This window comes from Pseudopodoces humilis, chromosome 5 (genome assembly GCF_049639895.1).
Source record: "Pseudopodoces humilis isolate 2021_Gansu_Grassland_sample_001 chromosome 5, ASM4963989v1, whole genome shotgun sequence".
Taxonomy (NCBI): domain Eukaryota; kingdom Metazoa; phylum Chordata; class Aves; order Passeriformes; family Paridae; genus Pseudopodoces; species Pseudopodoces humilis.
The window spans coordinates 38,586,389-38,604,021 of record NC_142204.1 but is presented as its reverse complement, the minus strand read 5'-3'; the positions used below and the strand labels follow the sequence as shown (position 1 = coordinate 38,604,021).

At 40.4% G+C, this 17,633-nt stretch overlaps 1 protein-coding gene across 4 annotated transcripts in view; it reads right to left on the bottom strand.

Moving 5' to 3' along the window:
• The window catches only part of PTPRB (protein tyrosine phosphatase receptor type B), a 68,466-nt gene that overhangs the window by 16,322 nt on the left and 34,511 nt on the right, over nt 1-17,633 (bottom strand). For all 4 annotated transcript variants that reach the window (XM_014248894.2, XM_005519358.3, XM_088055619.1 and 1 more), the window contains 19 exons: nt 17,123-17,386; nt 15,946-16,209; nt 15,009-15,272; nt 13,890-14,159; nt 13,007-13,270; nt 11,884-12,147; nt 11,228-11,509; nt 9,850-10,128; nt 9,025-9,174; nt 7,566-7,809; nt 6,255-6,361; nt 5,646-5,745; nt 4,202-4,285; nt 4,081-4,098; nt 3,895-3,976; nt 3,348-3,438; nt 2,122-2,198; nt 1,179-1,313; nt 2-124 (listed from right to left, as the gene is read on the bottom strand). In XM_014248894.2, the coding sequence (XP_014104369.2) occupies nt 2-124; nt 1,179-1,313; nt 2,122-2,198; nt 3,348-3,438; nt 3,895-3,976; nt 4,081-4,098; nt 4,202-4,285; nt 5,646-5,745; nt 6,255-6,361; nt 7,566-7,809; nt 9,025-9,174; nt 9,850-10,128; nt 11,228-11,509; nt 11,884-12,147; nt 13,007-13,270; nt 13,890-14,159; nt 15,009-15,272; nt 15,946-16,209; nt 17,123-17,386 (3,362 nt within the window). The remainder of the gene's footprint in view (nt 1; nt 125-1,178; nt 1,314-2,121; nt 2,199-3,347; nt 3,439-3,894; nt 3,977-4,080; nt 4,099-4,201; nt 4,286-5,645; nt 5,746-6,254; nt 6,362-7,565; nt 7,810-9,024; nt 9,175-9,849; nt 10,129-11,227; nt 11,510-11,883; nt 12,148-13,006; nt 13,271-13,889; nt 14,160-15,008; nt 15,273-15,945; nt 16,210-17,122; nt 17,387-17,633) is intronic.

Sequence of the window (17,633 nt, the reverse complement as noted above, 5' to 3'; positions counted from 1 at the left end):
CACTGCAGATTTTAAACTCTCGAATTGTCCATTCTGGGAGCACTGATTCAGACAGCATCTCAACAATCAGGTCACCATAGTATAAGGAATCCTGGTCATGGGGCCAGTATTGATCACACTTTACCTGCAGGGACACAAGGAAAGACAGATTTAGAGTTTGAAACAGCTATAAACAATGCCTCCATCCTACACTGGCAGAAGCAGACTTCAGACATCTTGTGCCTGAAGATGAAGGAAGAAAGGCAGCAGCTGAATTCAGAGAGAGATGGCACTCTCTGCCATGTCAATAAACAGGGTCTGGCATAGGAACAGGTTAGCATGGGCATGAGAAACAGAAGTTCTCATAATTCATTTGTGATGGGGGGAATGAGAAGCACTTCACTGACGCCCTCTTCTAGGGCATATTTGCTGTGGCAACTCTTCTCAAATCTCTGCTTGGATGTCAGCTATGCCTCCAGTGCCCCTTCTTCACCTCTTGCTGAAACATGGCAGTAGGGTCTCACTTGAAACCAGTGATATGCAGAAGGACATAGATCCTATTCTGTGGTGGCTTTCATCCTCCCCTCAGGAAGAAATGGTAAGCTGAAAGGAGCTGATCTTACATGTGGCAGTAGAGGATCAGTACTTCAAGTTTGTTTAATCTTACAGATCTAGTCACTGTCTTACAAAGGACACATGATGTAGTCATACCTGGGGAGGTATGCTACACCTGCACTCAGTAAGACTGTTACGTGCATGAGTGGTGTCTTTGATAACTACATCAGGGCTTATATATGAGAGATAATCTGATGTATTTACTGATCAACATTTGCTCTCCAGAGCTTATATTTAAAGTAGAAGTTGTTCAGAATTGATGTGATAAAACAGGCACTTTTTGTTGGTGGTTGTCCTGCTGCATGCTGAAGAGAATTGTCTAGCGAACAAAGTCCTGGATTAGAGACCAGAAGCACTGAGCTCTGATCCTAATTCTAGCCTTGACATGCTGCATGATCTTGAGACAGTCTGTGTATCCTTACTTCACAGCCTTATTCTGTCTCCAGTCTTTATATTATACCTTTTCTTTCATGCTGTGTACCTTGTTGACTGGGCTCTTCTTGGCTTTAGTGTGATACAAATAAGAAGCAAAAACTTTTAATAAATGTTAAAACAGACAATAACAACGAAGAGCCACTGCTTACCCGGCCCTTCTCAACACACTGGGTTACCATGACAATATTGTGAACATTTTGCTCCCATGCCATCTTCCAGAACTCATCTTTGGTTCCAGGCAAAGGGCCCTGAGTTGCTATGTATTCCCTGCGGAAATTATTGCCCTGCAAATAAAGAGAACTCCATTACTTTCCAAAAAGACAGAAAAAAATATCTTCTAACAACTGAGCAAGCCTTGGGGTTGCAGCCAGGGCTCTGCAGCAACCCTTGCTGGGACAATAGTTTTTAAAGCTAAATTGTTGCCTTGGACCTGGAAGCAAATGACTGATTGGAACATAGAGAAGGAAGAGACTGTGGCAGTATATCTAAATACTGTTCCTTTTGTGACAGTCAAAGCTTTCCATTGTTCTTTTGTGTTCAGCACAGTCTCAAGCAATTTTAAAACTGCTAGGAGATTTTGTTTTATTTATTGCTTTTAATAAATTAGCTGAGTTCTGGCTTGAAATCTGGATTGCTAAAGCCACCGCTATGATCAATCATAACTCTTTGGCAAAGGGCATTATTTTAATTTCAGCCAGTTCTATCGCCCTGCAAGGTGCCAGTGCTGTCAGGATGAACTACAGCTCCACGGTGAGGATGCCACCTGCAGTGACAGCTACAGTTGTTGTGGACACTGTATAAAATCAGCGACCTTTAAAAATATGTCCTTGGCCAATTAGACTTGCTATCTTACATAACTACAGCAATGCAAGAAAGTGTCCTTATGTGCTGGGTAAATCACCCACAGTTAACTTAATGGCAGTCAGACAAGTCTTGCAGCACACCCACAAAATGAGTTCTCAGCTTTTAAGCTCAAGTGGATCAAGGAAGAGGGAGAAGAGCCTTAACTATCCAGCTTTATATTCAGTTTTAGATGAAGGAAAAATGACCACTGAAAGAAGGACTGTAAAATACTACCCTTGTGTCACTTACTGGTATGTAGCTTGCATTAATGTAGTCTGAGCAAGGGTCATCATCCACATTGGAAAGCTTCACTCTTGATGTATCATCTAGCAAGAAATTGATTACAAGAGGCTTAGGGCTAGGTCTTGATTTTCAGTCTCTCTCGGCACTTACAGAAATGCATTTGTGAAAGGACTGCCAGCACTATTACAAGATTTTATATGAAGAGCTAATTTACAAGGAATAACTGCTGGTTTCACTGCCTCTTTAATCTGTGAGTGCTGTGGAGTGTTCCAGAGACTAGGAGATAGATGGGTAAGAAGGAAGCAGTAAATACACCGAATTTCCTCTGCTGAGTTGCATAGGTTTTGTTATGACAACAAAAGGGCCAAAATAGCATCCTCCTTTGATCCTAACAGCAGTGTGCTGTACTGGAAAGCAGGACGCAGCTCTGCCCTTGAAAGAACAGTTGCACTTCAGTGATATTCTGAGCTAATGCTGAGCAGGCCACACATCTTCTGCAGGTGAAGGGCCCTTTGTACAGAGACACATAGTGCCTGAGCTGCCAGGACATTGATTCCTGAGATAATGCCATGTTGGATCTCAGTCAGGTATCATTGCTGGCATGAGCAGGTAGGACACACCAGAGGCTGTGCTGCAAGCATATGCCACATCCATTAGCGGGGATGTGGAGCAGTGAGTTATGTGGTGTTCCTCCTCAATGTTCTACCTCCAAAATGACAGGTAGGAAATTAAAGGGGGAATCTCTCAACAGCAGACAGGTCTTGCCTGAGAAGAACAGGGTTAACTTGACATGTGTCTTACCATGCAGAATCACGCTAGGTCTACATTGTATAATAGGTTTGCAATGTACTCTGAAGAACAAAGATTTGGCAAGGATGTCAAAGACCACTGAATGGATGATAAAAACCTGTATGTAAAAAACCCTACTGTTATTTCTACTATCCTTGTTATCAGCAGTGACTGAATGACCCTAATAGCTGGAGCATTTTCTCCCTGGACTGAGTGTTAGTCATTACACCTCTAGTGTGAAATTAAATTACTGGTCTGTGTGAAGCCATTCAGGGCCATGCATCATCTGCCTCCTAGCTCAAGAACCTGAGCTGGCAGAGATATTTCATCTTGGATGGAGAGGAGGGAAGGGATTGGCTGCACACTTTTCCACTAGGCTTGCTGAAAAAAAGTGAAAAATAGCTGGTGCGATGCAGTATTGCACAACCAAAGTTAAAACTCACAGGGCAATATATTATTGTATCGATTTTTCCCTCTGTTCTCTGGCAGAAGTGCTATGTCGCATGTCTGGTTTCGACCCACATCTTTCAAGTCCTGCAAAAAAGGAATAGGAATAAAGTGTGAGGTGAAAATAATTAAAGGACAAGACAACACAAAGGGAAATAGTGCTCATCAGCTCTCAAAGGGTATGGACAGTAAACAGGGTTTTTTTAAAAAAAAAACCCTGAAATTACATAGGTGATCATACTGTTTTAAAGCAAGTGCATGCCTGGCAGGTACTTTCTATACTTTATCACACAGATGTGCCATAGAAACAAATGCTCCTGATCTCAGCCAGACAGATATCAGGCAGAGGCTGGCAACCAGAAGATGCCAAATGAAGAGCTGGTTTCTGCACATAGCCAAGTGGAGTTCAAGTGAAATGCTCCACCTGATTTGGATTTGTGTGAATAAGACAAAAAAATGCAGGCCTTTCTAATACATTAACCAGTTGATTCAGTCAGCCCGACCCTTCACAAGGCAAGTCCTTTGCCTAGGTTAGGATCCCACCTCATACTCCTTGGACAGAAGGTAGTTGGAGTCTGCTTGAAGTTTGGTGAAGTGTGCTTCAAAGTGACTGACTTTGATCGGACTGAAATATTCAACAGGAGGAAGAAAATCACAGGATGAATCACAGTCATAATTTATCCAATTCGTTACCAAGATGTTTTTTAGGTATTAATTTTTTCTTTTTACCTGGAAGTTTTCCGGTACCTGGAAATTATTTCAAAAGAAAAAGAAACAGTTCATCAGTAAGTGATCAGATGGGTCTGTTCAACCATAATGCCATGTTAAAAAATCAAACTTTTTATATTACCCTTTTTGCCCCAAGTTCAAATGGACTGACAGTGGCCTGTCTCTGCGAATGTTCAGCCTTGCTGTAGGTCTCTCATGGCCATTGCTGGAACAAAAAGGAAGGTATTCTGTTATTAAGTTTTGAAACTGGTAGGAGTTGGCAATGACATAACTTATACTTTCTTAAATTTCTTTTTTCCAGTTTACCATTTTCCAGTGTGTTTAGATTTTTGGCTCTGATCCTGTGACATTGCTCTTAGCTGAGGCACAGAGTTTTCTTGTATTTTAGCTTGGCAACAGTGATGTGGAGTGTATGCACGGCACATGTAGTAAGACCTTTTTCTTGTTCTGAAACACTTGCAGCCAAGCCATCATTAAGGAGGGTGCCCTATGCTAAGATGGACCCTGAATTGGTTGATTCTCTACATGTAGAGGAATATGTAGGAAGATTTTCAGAGCTGTAAAACATCTACATCTTCCAGCACATCCACTCTGCAGACCAGGACTCTAGCAGATGCCCATGTTCACGGCAGGAGTAAGTAGCACAACCACAGCAGGCTTTGGGAAAGCCACAGAAGTGGTACTTACTCCACACAGCTAGTGTTGCCTTCATCTTTTTGCTGCCTTCTCCTCCTTCAAGACACCTCCCTTAGAGAACACTTTCTCTTTATCTCTGATGTGGGAAAACCATACCAGTACTATTGCCATCCTGCACAATTTTTTTTCAATCTGAAATTCTGGCATATGAAAATTCACAAACATATCAACTTAATTTTGTATCAGTAAAAGAAGTGAATTTCAGACTTGCAGTGTTTCCCATGGACTGGGAATGTTGAGCTCTTTTTTCTAATTTCAGAAAATACAAAGAATTTCACATCTCTCAGTCATGCAAAATAGTTTAAATGAATCAAGATTTTTTTCAGCTGAGATACACTATTTCATTTTTTTAAAATATGTAGGTTCACTATTTAAGATTCATCTATAATGTGAAATCTACAACTATAACTGACAAAAAATGAGGAGCAAAGTTTGAGCTAGTCTTTTGGACACTGTGGTAATGTCACATCTCAGTATTTTTGTATTGAAATGATAAAGTCTAAATGAACAGTTTTAAAAGCTTGCTCTACAATGCAGATGCAAATAATCTGAAACACTTCATTTTTTGACAAAAGACATTTTTTTCCAGAAGATAAAAGTTTGAATAATAAAGCATTTTTTATTCAGAACTATCCAGACTCCTACTGCAAACTAAAATTTACAAGGATCCTCTATGACATAATTCTGACACCATTTGAAATAAGTATATATAAATTTCCTAATATGCAAGTCATTAGGTGTAGAGTTAGTGTGTACAGAATTTGAGGGACACAGATTTTAGCTGTTGAACAGTTCAATGCATCCATCCAATTTCTACCTATGCCTAATCAATTGTATTACTTAAATAAATATAATTTGACATTACTTACCCAACTTTTTGTCTGCAGACAAATAAAGCAGTAACAGCCACCAACATCACAATCAGAAACAAGCCAGCACTCACACCTTCAATAACTCCAAAGAGAGGCTCTAGAAACAAAACAGTGTATTTATGTATCTTGAGGAAAGAATCAGAAGCATTAGAGAATCAATAACTTTCAGGGGATGTTATTATCAGCTGAAGACAATGGCTAAATACAAGGATATGTAAGCCATTAAAACACTTAGCTAAAACCTGGCCTTGATTTTCTGTCCTCATTTTTTCAAGCCCTTAAGCAATTTTTTTCACTCCCAACCACAGTAAAAGAAAGCACAACTCCATTATATGGGACTGGTTCTCTTGCAGTTAGAAGCTTTCTTGGTGATAGCCTCACTGAGTATTTTTCCTTTTCTCTACTTTCAGCAGCTCTGTCAAGCAGTCCTCTGAATTTTCCAGTAAAGGTAGATAAGCCAAGGCTCCAGCTTCCTCTCAGAGAAGCCCTCAGGACACGCACAATAAGCTTTGTTCCACTTGTTACAAATAGTTCCAGATGCCAGAGTATTCTCAGGCACAATATATAACCACATGGCACAGTCAATGATAACAGCCTGAAACTAACCTGCCTCTGTAGTGATCGGTAAAGAGAAGAAGGTGTCTGCAAAGAGTGGTTTAGGAAGTTCCCTTGGGTCTTCACTGAAAAGCTGAGTAAAAGCTCGTATGCTGATTCTAAAAGAAACAGTAAAAAAATGGCTCATCAGATGTTCAGAACCAACAGCAGAAAAGTAAAAACTCATTTGCTCCTTTTAGACATCTAAAAATTGCATCCTTTTAGACATCATTTCCCCTGACCACAGATAATTCTTAATATAGACATCTGAGTTCATCAGTCTTCTCCTTAATTAATAATACTGATCCCTGAGTTAAACATGGGGGAGCCCAGCTAGCACAGGTGGAGGGCTCTGAGGTACCCTGGTAGAGGTAGCAGATGGGGCTGTTGCTACTAACACACACAGCCTGACCATGTCTGAAGGCAGGACTAGCAGAAGCTGCAGAGGAAAGAGGACTCAGAAATGCTTCTCAGTGGAGACATATTTTCCCTCCACTTTGCTGGGCACAACTGTGCTAATAGATAAGTGTCACAGTCTCTTTGTTCTCCTGGTAATGCGGGTATTTCCCAGACTGAAGTTTAGGGAAATGTGCCCTCATGAGAACAGACTATAGAGGGCTGTCACTGTTTTAATGATGACGAAGAAGCTGAGGCACAATGGGCATTCCTTGGCATTTGCCTTTTGTCCATGTGCCTTTTCAGTGAGCAACTTGCAGATCTCTTGGGACAGTGTTTGCCCGGGTGGGGGTGATGGGAGGGGTGTCACTGAGCCACACTGGAGCTAACGTTTGGTCTCACAGCCAGTGTAACCGCTGAGGCTGGTCTTGGCAGTCACCCTCTTCTACACTCTACAACTAACCTGGACCTAGCTCTGGAGCCTGAGGATGGTGCCACAGGGTAGAACGGCCTTCTGGTTTTTCTAGCGTGTTCCAAAAGAACAAGTAGGGTAGTTCTGCCAGACTGAGTGAAGCATGCCTGCCTTCTTCTGTTAAGTACTCTTCTAACTTAGCCAACTGTCTTCAGTCTTTCTAATGAAATGTCAAGCAGCAATAGGAGAGCTTTCCATCAAGCTGAGGTAAATAAACAAATCTATCCACTGCACAGAGTTTTGTGTATAATTAATCATATCCTCCCCATGCTAGTGAATGACTAGTTCTTACCTATGGAACAGGAGCATGGATAAAGCTTTCATAAATTTGCAGTGAAAGACAAAGCACGTTGTACAATGCAGTTACTAATCTGCAGAAGCTCAAGTGGTTCAGGCACCCAGATGATATCAAGCCTAATAACGTGACAGAGCACAACTACCAACGTAAGTCTAACCTATATGCAGTTCGAGGCTTTAGAGGTCCATCGCAGAATTTCTGGTGATCTGGATCACACTTTCCTCCCAGATTTTCCATTTCTCCTCCAAGCTTAATGTCAAAGCTTTTATAGTCACTGTCAGGGTTTTCAGCACAGCTACTGGCAAAATAATTTGTCTGGTAGATGCGTATAGAGTCGTTGTATTTGTACTCCAGGTAGGAAGGTAATGGGTGCTGCTCATCAGGCTTTGGTCCTTCACTGCCTACGTCATGTGCAGAGAAAGACAAAAGGTTTAGATGCCACAGCCATTAATGTGATGAGATTTATAGGCTCAAGCTCTTGACAGACTTACTCTTATCCAATTCTCTATTTCTTGGTGGCCACCTCATGAATACAAAGCTACAATGGTTAAGGTACCATCCTTTCTATTATTTCTTTAGGCAGATTTCCTCAAAAGTCCTCACTGTAACTTTTGCCACAATAGGCATGTACAGGTTGAATGCTATGACATTTTTTCCTGTGCTGTTGGTGGGAGTTTTTGTGATTCAGATTCCTGGATCCTACTACTAGCTATTTCAAAAAGCAAGTAAAAAATCCCACACACTGACAACTCTACTGTGTATACAGAGAAAAAAACTACAGTAGGAAATGACAGGGGTCCCCAGAATGTAAATTCACAATACTGGATAAGAGTCTCAGATACGCAAAGCTATGGCAATGAGTAGCCCCCTTCTCAAACTGCTTTATAGTTTGCCCAAATATAACAAAGCAGAAAGTGGAAATATTATCTGTTTTTTTCCCCTAAGAGAAAGACAGAGAGATTAAGAAACTTTCATAAGGATCACAAAATATGTCCTGGTATTCCAGTAAATGAAGCCACTTCTAAAAACAAAGCATAAATTGTTGAGACATGTATCTGATTTGTCAGACACACATCTCAACAATAGGTCTGCTGTAGAAAGGGAGGTTTACATGCCACAAGGAGAATTTCTGTTTTATTTTATAGTACTGTATGCAAAGTCACTTTCTTCAGTTAGCAAGCACCACCTGGCAGACCTGTGCCTTCTCAGCATGGCTTCCTAAGACTCTCCAAAAGAGTTGCCTTTTAGTGTTCGCACCTAACATTTAAACTACCTTTTGAGATCTGTCCACAGCAAGGCACATTCTGTGTTCACTGGCAATGGCAACCAATGTAAGCCTTCTACTATGGAAATTGTCTAAACATACATGACATTATAATCCAGAACACAGAAGCTAACTACTGCTTCTGTCTGAGCTCTGTAGTTGCTACAGACTCCCTGAGAATAGGACTGAGCTCCTACATCCTCAGGCTAGGGAGGAAGTATAGATCTAAAATCTGTATGACACTCGGCCATTAGATGAGAAGAAACCCCTTTGCTGTGCAGTGATAGGGATGTACTTCCCCATGTAAATTTTATTGGCTATAGAGAGAATAGTGTTAAATCATAACACTTACCATCAGCCTCCCTCACAACGACAGTAAAGTATTTCACAGCTCCATTAGTATCACTAAACCAGCTGCAATTAAAAGTAAAGTTGATGGAGGATTTGGTAATCAGCACCTCTTTTTTGTTCACTCGTATGTCTGGAGGTGGCTGAGGAGGACCTGAGTAATTAAATAAATACAAAATAAATACGAAATAGAGAGAAAGTATTACCTATGTACTTGTGTGAACTAGACATAGTAAGGAAAATGCAACTTGTAATTAATCTCAGTTGCCTGGACCCAAGTCACTGATTCTATTCTTTGTAATCAAGAAAGTGTCTTCACCTCCCACAGTGAAACTGCCAAAAGATGAAACAAGCCAGCAGTGTATTCACCATAGTAAGAGTGACACCTCCTTGGTAGGAATTCCTGCAGAAGCCCTCAGAAGAGTCTATAGAAGCCAAAAGAGAATGTAGTACTACAATCCAATGTCCTTATAGATTGATATTTGTGCTGACAATGGCTACCATCTATGATGGGAAACAGCCATATACAGAAAGCCAAGCAGTGAGCATGAAGACAACTGAAGGCATGTGATGATGAGGACAAGGTATTTATGTTTCTCAGGCTATATTTCATGAATGAACCTAATAATTGAGTCTGACAATGTGATTAGAGGCAATATAGTCAAAATCCTGCACTGTCTGTCACAACAGGGACCAAAGGATGTATTCAGTCTACTTTGGCTACCACTCCACACGCTGGAGTTCAGAACTTCTTTTACTGTCTAACCAACATGAGCAATTGTTTATTGCTGCTCAATGCCTCTTCAGGGCAACTCTGAATTCCACTTACGATCAATCATTGTGATGGTGCTGTCTTCAACCACTTCACTCGTCATGTCTGCAGAATGCACCTTGATGGACACCAGGTATCGCTTGTGGGGAACAAGGGTCATGATATTAAGCAGAGATTTGTCTTTTTCTATCCTTTTAGAAAATTCCACTTCACGAGTGTCCATTTTCTTGCACTCAACACTATACCCATCAAAGTCAGAATCGGGTGGAGTCCAGGAACATGCGATGGCAGTAGAGGTTTGGGGCCGACAGTGAAGGCTTTGTATCTTGTCCGGTTCTAGAGAAATGTTGAGAAGTTGGAGCTCAGTGGAAAAAGGGACAGGTGTCATACACTCTGCTCACACTAGCTCCTAGATTCTGCATCAACTATCAGATCAGAGCAGGAGGCTGCGAGTTGGAATTCCCAGCTATCCTGCAAATGTGTGCTGCCTAATTCTTATGTAAAGTTGTCTTAACTCATTTTTGCCATCTGAAATCAGATCTAGCGACATCTTCCCCATCAGCATTGTGAAGCTCCAGTAATTAATTGTGAAAACAAGGAAAAAACTTGATGAAGTCTTAACATGAACAGCAACACCACAAAGAAATGGACTTCTAGAAAGCTATTACAACTTATTTGGAAGCTCCATGTGGTCACTTATTTCAGTCAAGACTGATATTGTCATCTCATGACTGATCTGGTTTCCTGGGCAGCATGTGATGTGTCCATATTACTAAATAGCACAGAAAAATGTTTCATCCATGTAATATGGGAGCACCATTTATTATCATATAACATCTAATAAAGACAGGATTTCACTCTCAGATGGCAGGCATCTACATTTAAGTGATTAAGCACAGGTGAAATTTTAATTACTATGCTGTATTAAAGAGCTATATAGCTTACTAAATATAGATGTCAATTTAGAGCTGAATCCTACCCCAAATGATATGAGGATTTGCCATGACTCAGTTATTTTTACAATTTCATGTTACTTTTTCAAATCAGCCTGTTACTAGAGACACACTAGAGCTAGAGATGAAACAGATTCATACACATGGCCAGAAACACAGAGCAGTGAAACACTGATTCCAGTTTCAAATCTAGTAGAGCAGTTTCTTTCATCCTTCCTGTCTTATCATTCAGAAACTGATTGATTTAGGCTCTGCAACCAAACAGCTTGACTCTGGATGTGAAGATTGTAAGTGTATGTCCATTATCAGTCTTTAAACAGCTGACCTTGCACACAGCAAATGCTTAGAATCTAGCTGAATTCATCACCGTCATTCATGAATTTATTAATGGAAATTACTGATTGCATAAGGAATTTGTAATATTTTACAGTTTTGCATCTTCTTCAGCTGAGTGTTAGGGTGCAATAGAAATTTTTACTTACTTGTTCTCACACTTGCAGACTGTGACTGACTGTATGTCTTCCAGCTGCCACCACTGACAGTTCTGACACTGAACTCATAAAGTCTTCCTGGTCGCAGGCCATAGATGATGCGTACTTTGGATTTGCTGCTGCTGTAGGGATTGAATACTGTGAGAGGATCCTTTGGAAGCCACTGCACCTCAAAATCGTCATAGTCTGTCCAGTCTGGAGGACCCAGCCAAGTGATTGATAAAGAAGTGTTTGCAACATCAGTAAATGACACAGTGTTAGGAGAGCTGGGTGCTATGCAGAAAGAGGGGAAAAAAGGAGAGAAGAAAAAGAGATGCTTAACAAATTTTTACACAAGACAAATAAAATGTAACATGCATTATTTTCTTCATGCATCACAAAGTAGTTTGTATTATCTTGTATACACAGCCAGTTACTGCACCTGTGCTGATAACAGTGACTTTCACAGTTGTAGCATTCCTTAGCCTCTGAAAGAAAAACAGTGCTGACTGCTTTTCTTTCACATTCCATTTGTTTAATGCACTTAAGGTTATCCTTTGGCTTTATACCTTCAATGACTCTCATAATAAATCCTCCCTCGGATAAAGTTTGTTGCATAGTTGTGAACTAATGAATTCAAACAGATGGAACTAAAAAAAATCCCATACCTGTTCTTCCTTCAGCATTTGCTGTGTTGGTCAGGTCACCACTGTGAGTCACCACAACTAAAGTGTACTTTCTGCCAGGAATGAGCCCCTGAAAGTGCCACCCTTCCAGGTCTTTTCTTTGCTCAGTTTCTTTCTGTGTCCCATTTGGATTGTAAAGATTCAGCTCATAGAAGTCAACATCTCCTGCTGCTGGGCCCCAGGTGAACCACAGACTGTCCGTCATGTTTCGGTTGGATGCCTTGAGACCAACAACTGGGGCTGGTACTGAAAAAAGGAGGAATGAATATTACTTTATGTAATAAAATATATGTAAAAAAAAAAGTAACATCCTTTGGATGAGAAGAAGCAAAAAGGTCAAGCAGACCTTATACTTGTCCTGTAATGATAGTCATTTTATAAACTAGACAGCCACCACAGCTGGCTGGAAAGCAGAAAGCATATCTCAGTAGCTTCCTTTATTATTTTGAACTGCCACTGTTACCAAAAGAGGTTGCAATGTTTATAATGGATAGTTTTGCAAAGGCTAAGCAGATTTTTCCTAGTCAGTATTTGGAAACACCCATTTCTGAGGCAGCAGAAGAAAGTGCACCACTGTGCAGACACAGTCCCACAGAGGGGTTCCTATGTGGTGCCACAGGGGAATAAAGAAAGGTTTCACAGAATGTCAGAGCTGCTAAAGCTGCTTAGAAAACTCTGCTTCCCACATGTAGCTGAACACACACAGAGCTGCAGCCAGAGCTACCCATGGGAAACAAGTTTTATTTCACTGGTAGACTGTCTATCCCATTCACACCGCTTGCTTTGCATTTTTGCCTTTTCCACTCAGACCAATATTGCTTTTAGAATAGGAGACAGCCATTTTCCTGCTGAAGGAGCATACACTGGGATGTCTTTCCTCTGACACAAGCTCCTGGGAACTGTTGTAGGGTTCCTCACTTAATTTTTCCTGCTGTAACTACATTATTCAGAATTTACCTTTTTATGTATCTAATGCTCTTTACATATTACAGCCAATTTTGATAATAGCTGCCCTAATCTAGTATGAGCATCAGACTCAGACCAGCTCACTGGTGTCCCCCATGAGTACCACACTGAGACAGATGGTTTTCTTAGATGTTCTTGCCTGTTCTTCCATAGACAGATGACTCGTTAGTGAGGTCTCCACTGTGTGTAACAATCACCATTCGATACATCCTGCCTTGACGCAGATTCTGGAATGAACACTGCTGGAGATGCTGCTCTCCTGAAATCCTGTCATGAAGGGACTTGTCTGGATTATATAGGAAGATGTCATATGAATCAAGCTCCCCTTGAGAGGTGGTCCAGCTGAAGGACAGTCGGTCAGTGGTGTTCTCTGTGACTTTCAGATTTGTAACAGCTGCTGGAACTGAAAAGAAGGATAAATGTAAGAGTAAATATCAGTCTAGGCCCTAAGCTGAACCTTTAATAAATTCATGGCTGTAACACATTTCAATTAAGCCACAAGTAGCTAAGTAATATCAACAGCAACTGTCAGAAACAAGGGGAAAGCATTTATGAAATGCCACTGAGTCTCTCCAATACAATATTTTTATTTCCCAGAAGGCCTGATTCTCTAGACTGTGCTCACACAGAACCATCCATTAGCTTCTACAAAAAGCTTTAAATCAGTAAAGACTGCAATCAAGACTTGGCCTTGAGTTTAGAAGTGTGTATTCACATCAATCTTGCACTAAGAACCTTGAGACTGTGAATTAAAAACTTGATGACAATAAAGCATCAGGTACTTCCACAAGAGGGAAGCATTCAGCATTTTGGTTTAATATCTTTTTTATAAACCATGGTCACATTATTATGATAATCAATTTCAGATTCACATACAATGGATATATCAGGAAAAATGATGCATGAACATCCAGAGTCTGTACCTTACTAGAATCTTTGCAGAATCAAAATATACAGATGGTTCATGTACTTAATGATATCTGACTGAGGGAAGTATAAGTAAACCAAGATGTTCTAATTACCTGTTCGGCCAACAGTTTCTGCACGCTTACTGAAGAGTCCACCACTGACTGTCAAAACTTGTATTTTATACTTCTTGCCAGCCACTAAATCTTCAAATTTGTGCTGTTTGGCAGTAGCTGGCTCTGATTTGTTACTCAGGAGGATTCCTTGCTCATTCAAGAGCAGAATGTCATATCTTTCGGCTACACCAGGAGCTTTCTGCCAGGTTACTAACAAGGAATGACTGCTGTAAGCATGATGGGCTAGTAATTCCTGGACAGAGGCTGGAACTGGAAGCAACAATTAAAGGCAGGATATTACCAGGTGAAATACAGACCATTCAATACACAAATCTGAATAAAGTAATTAACTATATATTTTCAGGTTCCCTTGTGGGAAAAGAAATATCTATGCAGATGTTTATGCAAACAAATAATTCCTAGACATAAATAAATACATGAATTTACAGAGCATCATGGATATCTGCACTGGGAATGGAGAAGCAACAGCTTTTTACAGACTATCATGAAAAGATGGAGAAGGAGAGTGAAATGAACTGACTGAAACAGATAAGAAAGGAGTATGAAAAATAAAGGAGTGATAAATTGGTGCAAAATAGTAGCCCAGAATAGAAAATGTTAGCCAGCAGCTGCTGCACAAAAATCAAGGCCAGAGATAACAAATGCAGGTGCTAAAGAGAGAGAATAGATTAAAAACAAGGTATTGCATTGTTTTGTATGTTCTGACACCCTGGATACTGGGGCAATGTGTTGTCTAACAAGCCTTGATCATGCAATAGGCTCTGCCAGAATACAATACTTGACTACACATGGAATGGATGTATGTGTCAGATGGGTACAGCCAAAGGAAATGAGAGGGATGGAACTGCATTCATCCTATGAAGGAAGACACTGGGCTAGACTAGAATTCTATGCATATTCACCCAGGTAAAGTTACTGAAATGACACATCTCACTGATATTAACAGACCCATGATTCATGACTCATGCATTGAGATAGAAACTTCCCATGAATCTAAATGTCCCCATGCCCTATGGTACATTCATAAACATTATTAAACAACGGTCAGTCTCTGAGAAGATATAATGCAACTTTCTCATTGTCTCAAAAGAAACGTACTTGTTCTCCCAAAAGCTTCTAAGCTGTTGTGCAAGGTGCCACTGTTAGATTGCACCACCACCTGGTACTGCTCCCCAGCTTCCAACTTGTGAAACATGTACTCGGAGATGTGTTTGGAGACACTCTGGGAATCAAGCTGGTGGTTTTGCTGAAATACAGTCACTGTGTAGGAATCAACATCTCCACCTCCAGGGGTCCAGCTCACTTTCAGGCTGTTTGTCATACCATTAGGTGACACATGAATGTTTCGGACCTTGCTTGGAACTGGAAAAAAACAGGGAACAAAAAGGCACCTGCTCAAAAATTTCCCGTTTGACTCAGGCTTCCTAATTTCTACCTATTTTATGGCCACAGAAAAATGATTCAAAAGAGAAAGATCATTTACAGGTACAAGGAATGTCATTCATGGGTAAACACAAGTAAAGTTGTAAATATTTGTGCGGCGTTATGTCATTTTAAAAAAGCAATTCTACGTGTAACCTCCCTCTTGTCCAAATGATGCTTTAAAAACACCTCAAAAAATGAAAGCTCTTTAGGTACCCTCAATTAGGTGGCCATTTTGCCATTATTATCTCAATCATCCACTTCAGGTAGGTAAACAGAGGTGTAAAATACCTACTTTACAGGTAAGTGATTAAGCTAGAGACACTAAGCAAACAACTGGCATGCTTGGGAGTAACAGAAACCTAAATGCTGACATCTCAATACAATTCCCATGCAACAAATCAGATTCTCTGCCAACCATCAAATATTAGTAAATGCAACACTTTTTTATTAAGCATGGGTCACAAGTTGGCTGAAGTACTAGTGTGATTTTTCAATGAGATGTCTCCAAGAGTGTTACAGGAGCTTGAATATAATCATGGCTCAACCTTGATTTTCAGTGCTTCATTCTAGAAAAGCCTAAACACATTTTAAATACCACATTATTTCTTACTTGTCAGGCCTTCTATGAAAGTAGCACGCTGTGCATCTCCACTGATGGTCAAAACAAGAATTTTGTATAGACGTCCTGGAGTCAGAGCTGTGAACCAATACTCCTCGATGGTGTTCCCAAGGAAAATGGGTGGGAAGATCTTCATATCATTGAAGAGGAGCTGAATCTCATACTTATCAACATCCCCATCAGCCTTTGACCAAGTTACCTGCAGATCTTCTGTGCTCCTGTTACTAAGAGTCAGCTCCTTCACTGACTCTGGCACTGAAGAGGCGAGAAGAAAGATGGGAAACTTCTCAGTACTTACTAACAGATAAGAGCAAAAAGCTAGCACCTCTGAAGCCATGCTTCTGAGCTACAATTTTTCATTCAGTTCCCTAGAAAAAGCAGTAGATTGCACTTATTTGGGTAGTTTGCACCCCATCTAACACTGGAAGGTCCCATTTCAGAACAGAAGTCCACAATCTGTCTGCATGAAAATAATAAATAATAAGTAAATAATAGAGGAGCTTGCAGGGAGTTTACAAATACAAATACAGAGAAAAGAGGCCTGAGCTAGTGCCAAGCCAAGGCAATCCATCTGTGTGATGCAGCACCATAATGCAGTTTCTAACTTGTGCCAGTCACAAGTGAGTTATTTTTGCCCCATGCTACATCTTTCTTAATAAACTGAGTTTCTCAGTATGGCTCCTTAATTCACATATGGTGCTAGGTGAAGACTGCACCCAGATCCCTGCTGGCTCCCAACCAGCAACCTTACCACTCTTGCCCCATGCTCTCCCAGTTCCAGTGCTTGGGGCAATTTGAATAGAGTGAGGTCTAGTCTATCTTCTTTCCCACCTTTCCATGACCAGAAAAAAATTGTTTAGTACATTCTGACATAATTTAATTATAAATACTAAGCTCATGTGGAAAACTGTACAACTGTTTTTTGGCTTTCAATGTTTCAAGATTTGCTTTCCAGTTTAACAGTACAGGTCTCCCACTTTTTTGTTTGTTTGTAACTTAAACACTGGTCATAAACTAAATACTGCTTTCTGTATTTGGAATAATACACATTCAAAGAGTAATAGTCAACATTCTATGTTAAGATCATATGAAATTTTTGTTCCTGGGTATGGTAAATAAAAAAAAGTACCCTGGGATGTCTCAGAATGTTTCCAGGGTGCTTACTTACTTGTTCTGCCATAGACTCTTTCACTAGTTTCGTATTTCCCACTCCTTGTGCTGACCGTGACACTATACTGCCTCCCTGGGACCAGACTGGTGAACACACATTCATTTTCATCCTTTCGGACACTTTTTGTTTGGATGAAATCATTGTTGTTCCTGATGATCACTTCATAATTATCAAAATATCCAGATGCATGTAACCAGGACACCTTCAAGTAGTCACTTCTGGCTGAATTGCTGACAGTCAGTCCCTGGACGCTTGAAGGGACTGAAAGAAAAAAAAATGCAATTAAAGATTCAGAAAGCAATAATTCCCTGAAGTAACCAGAGTTGTGGTATAGAACTGTATTTGTGGTAGTTACCAGAGTTTTGTGAGGAAGTTGCAAAATGACAACAATGTGGATTGAATAGTATCTGCAGTTTCCAGGCTGCTTTACATCTTATGACAATACAATGGTTTGCCTTTCTAATTTTTGGTTTTATGGAACTAGCTCCATTTTTGTAAGAGTAGTGAG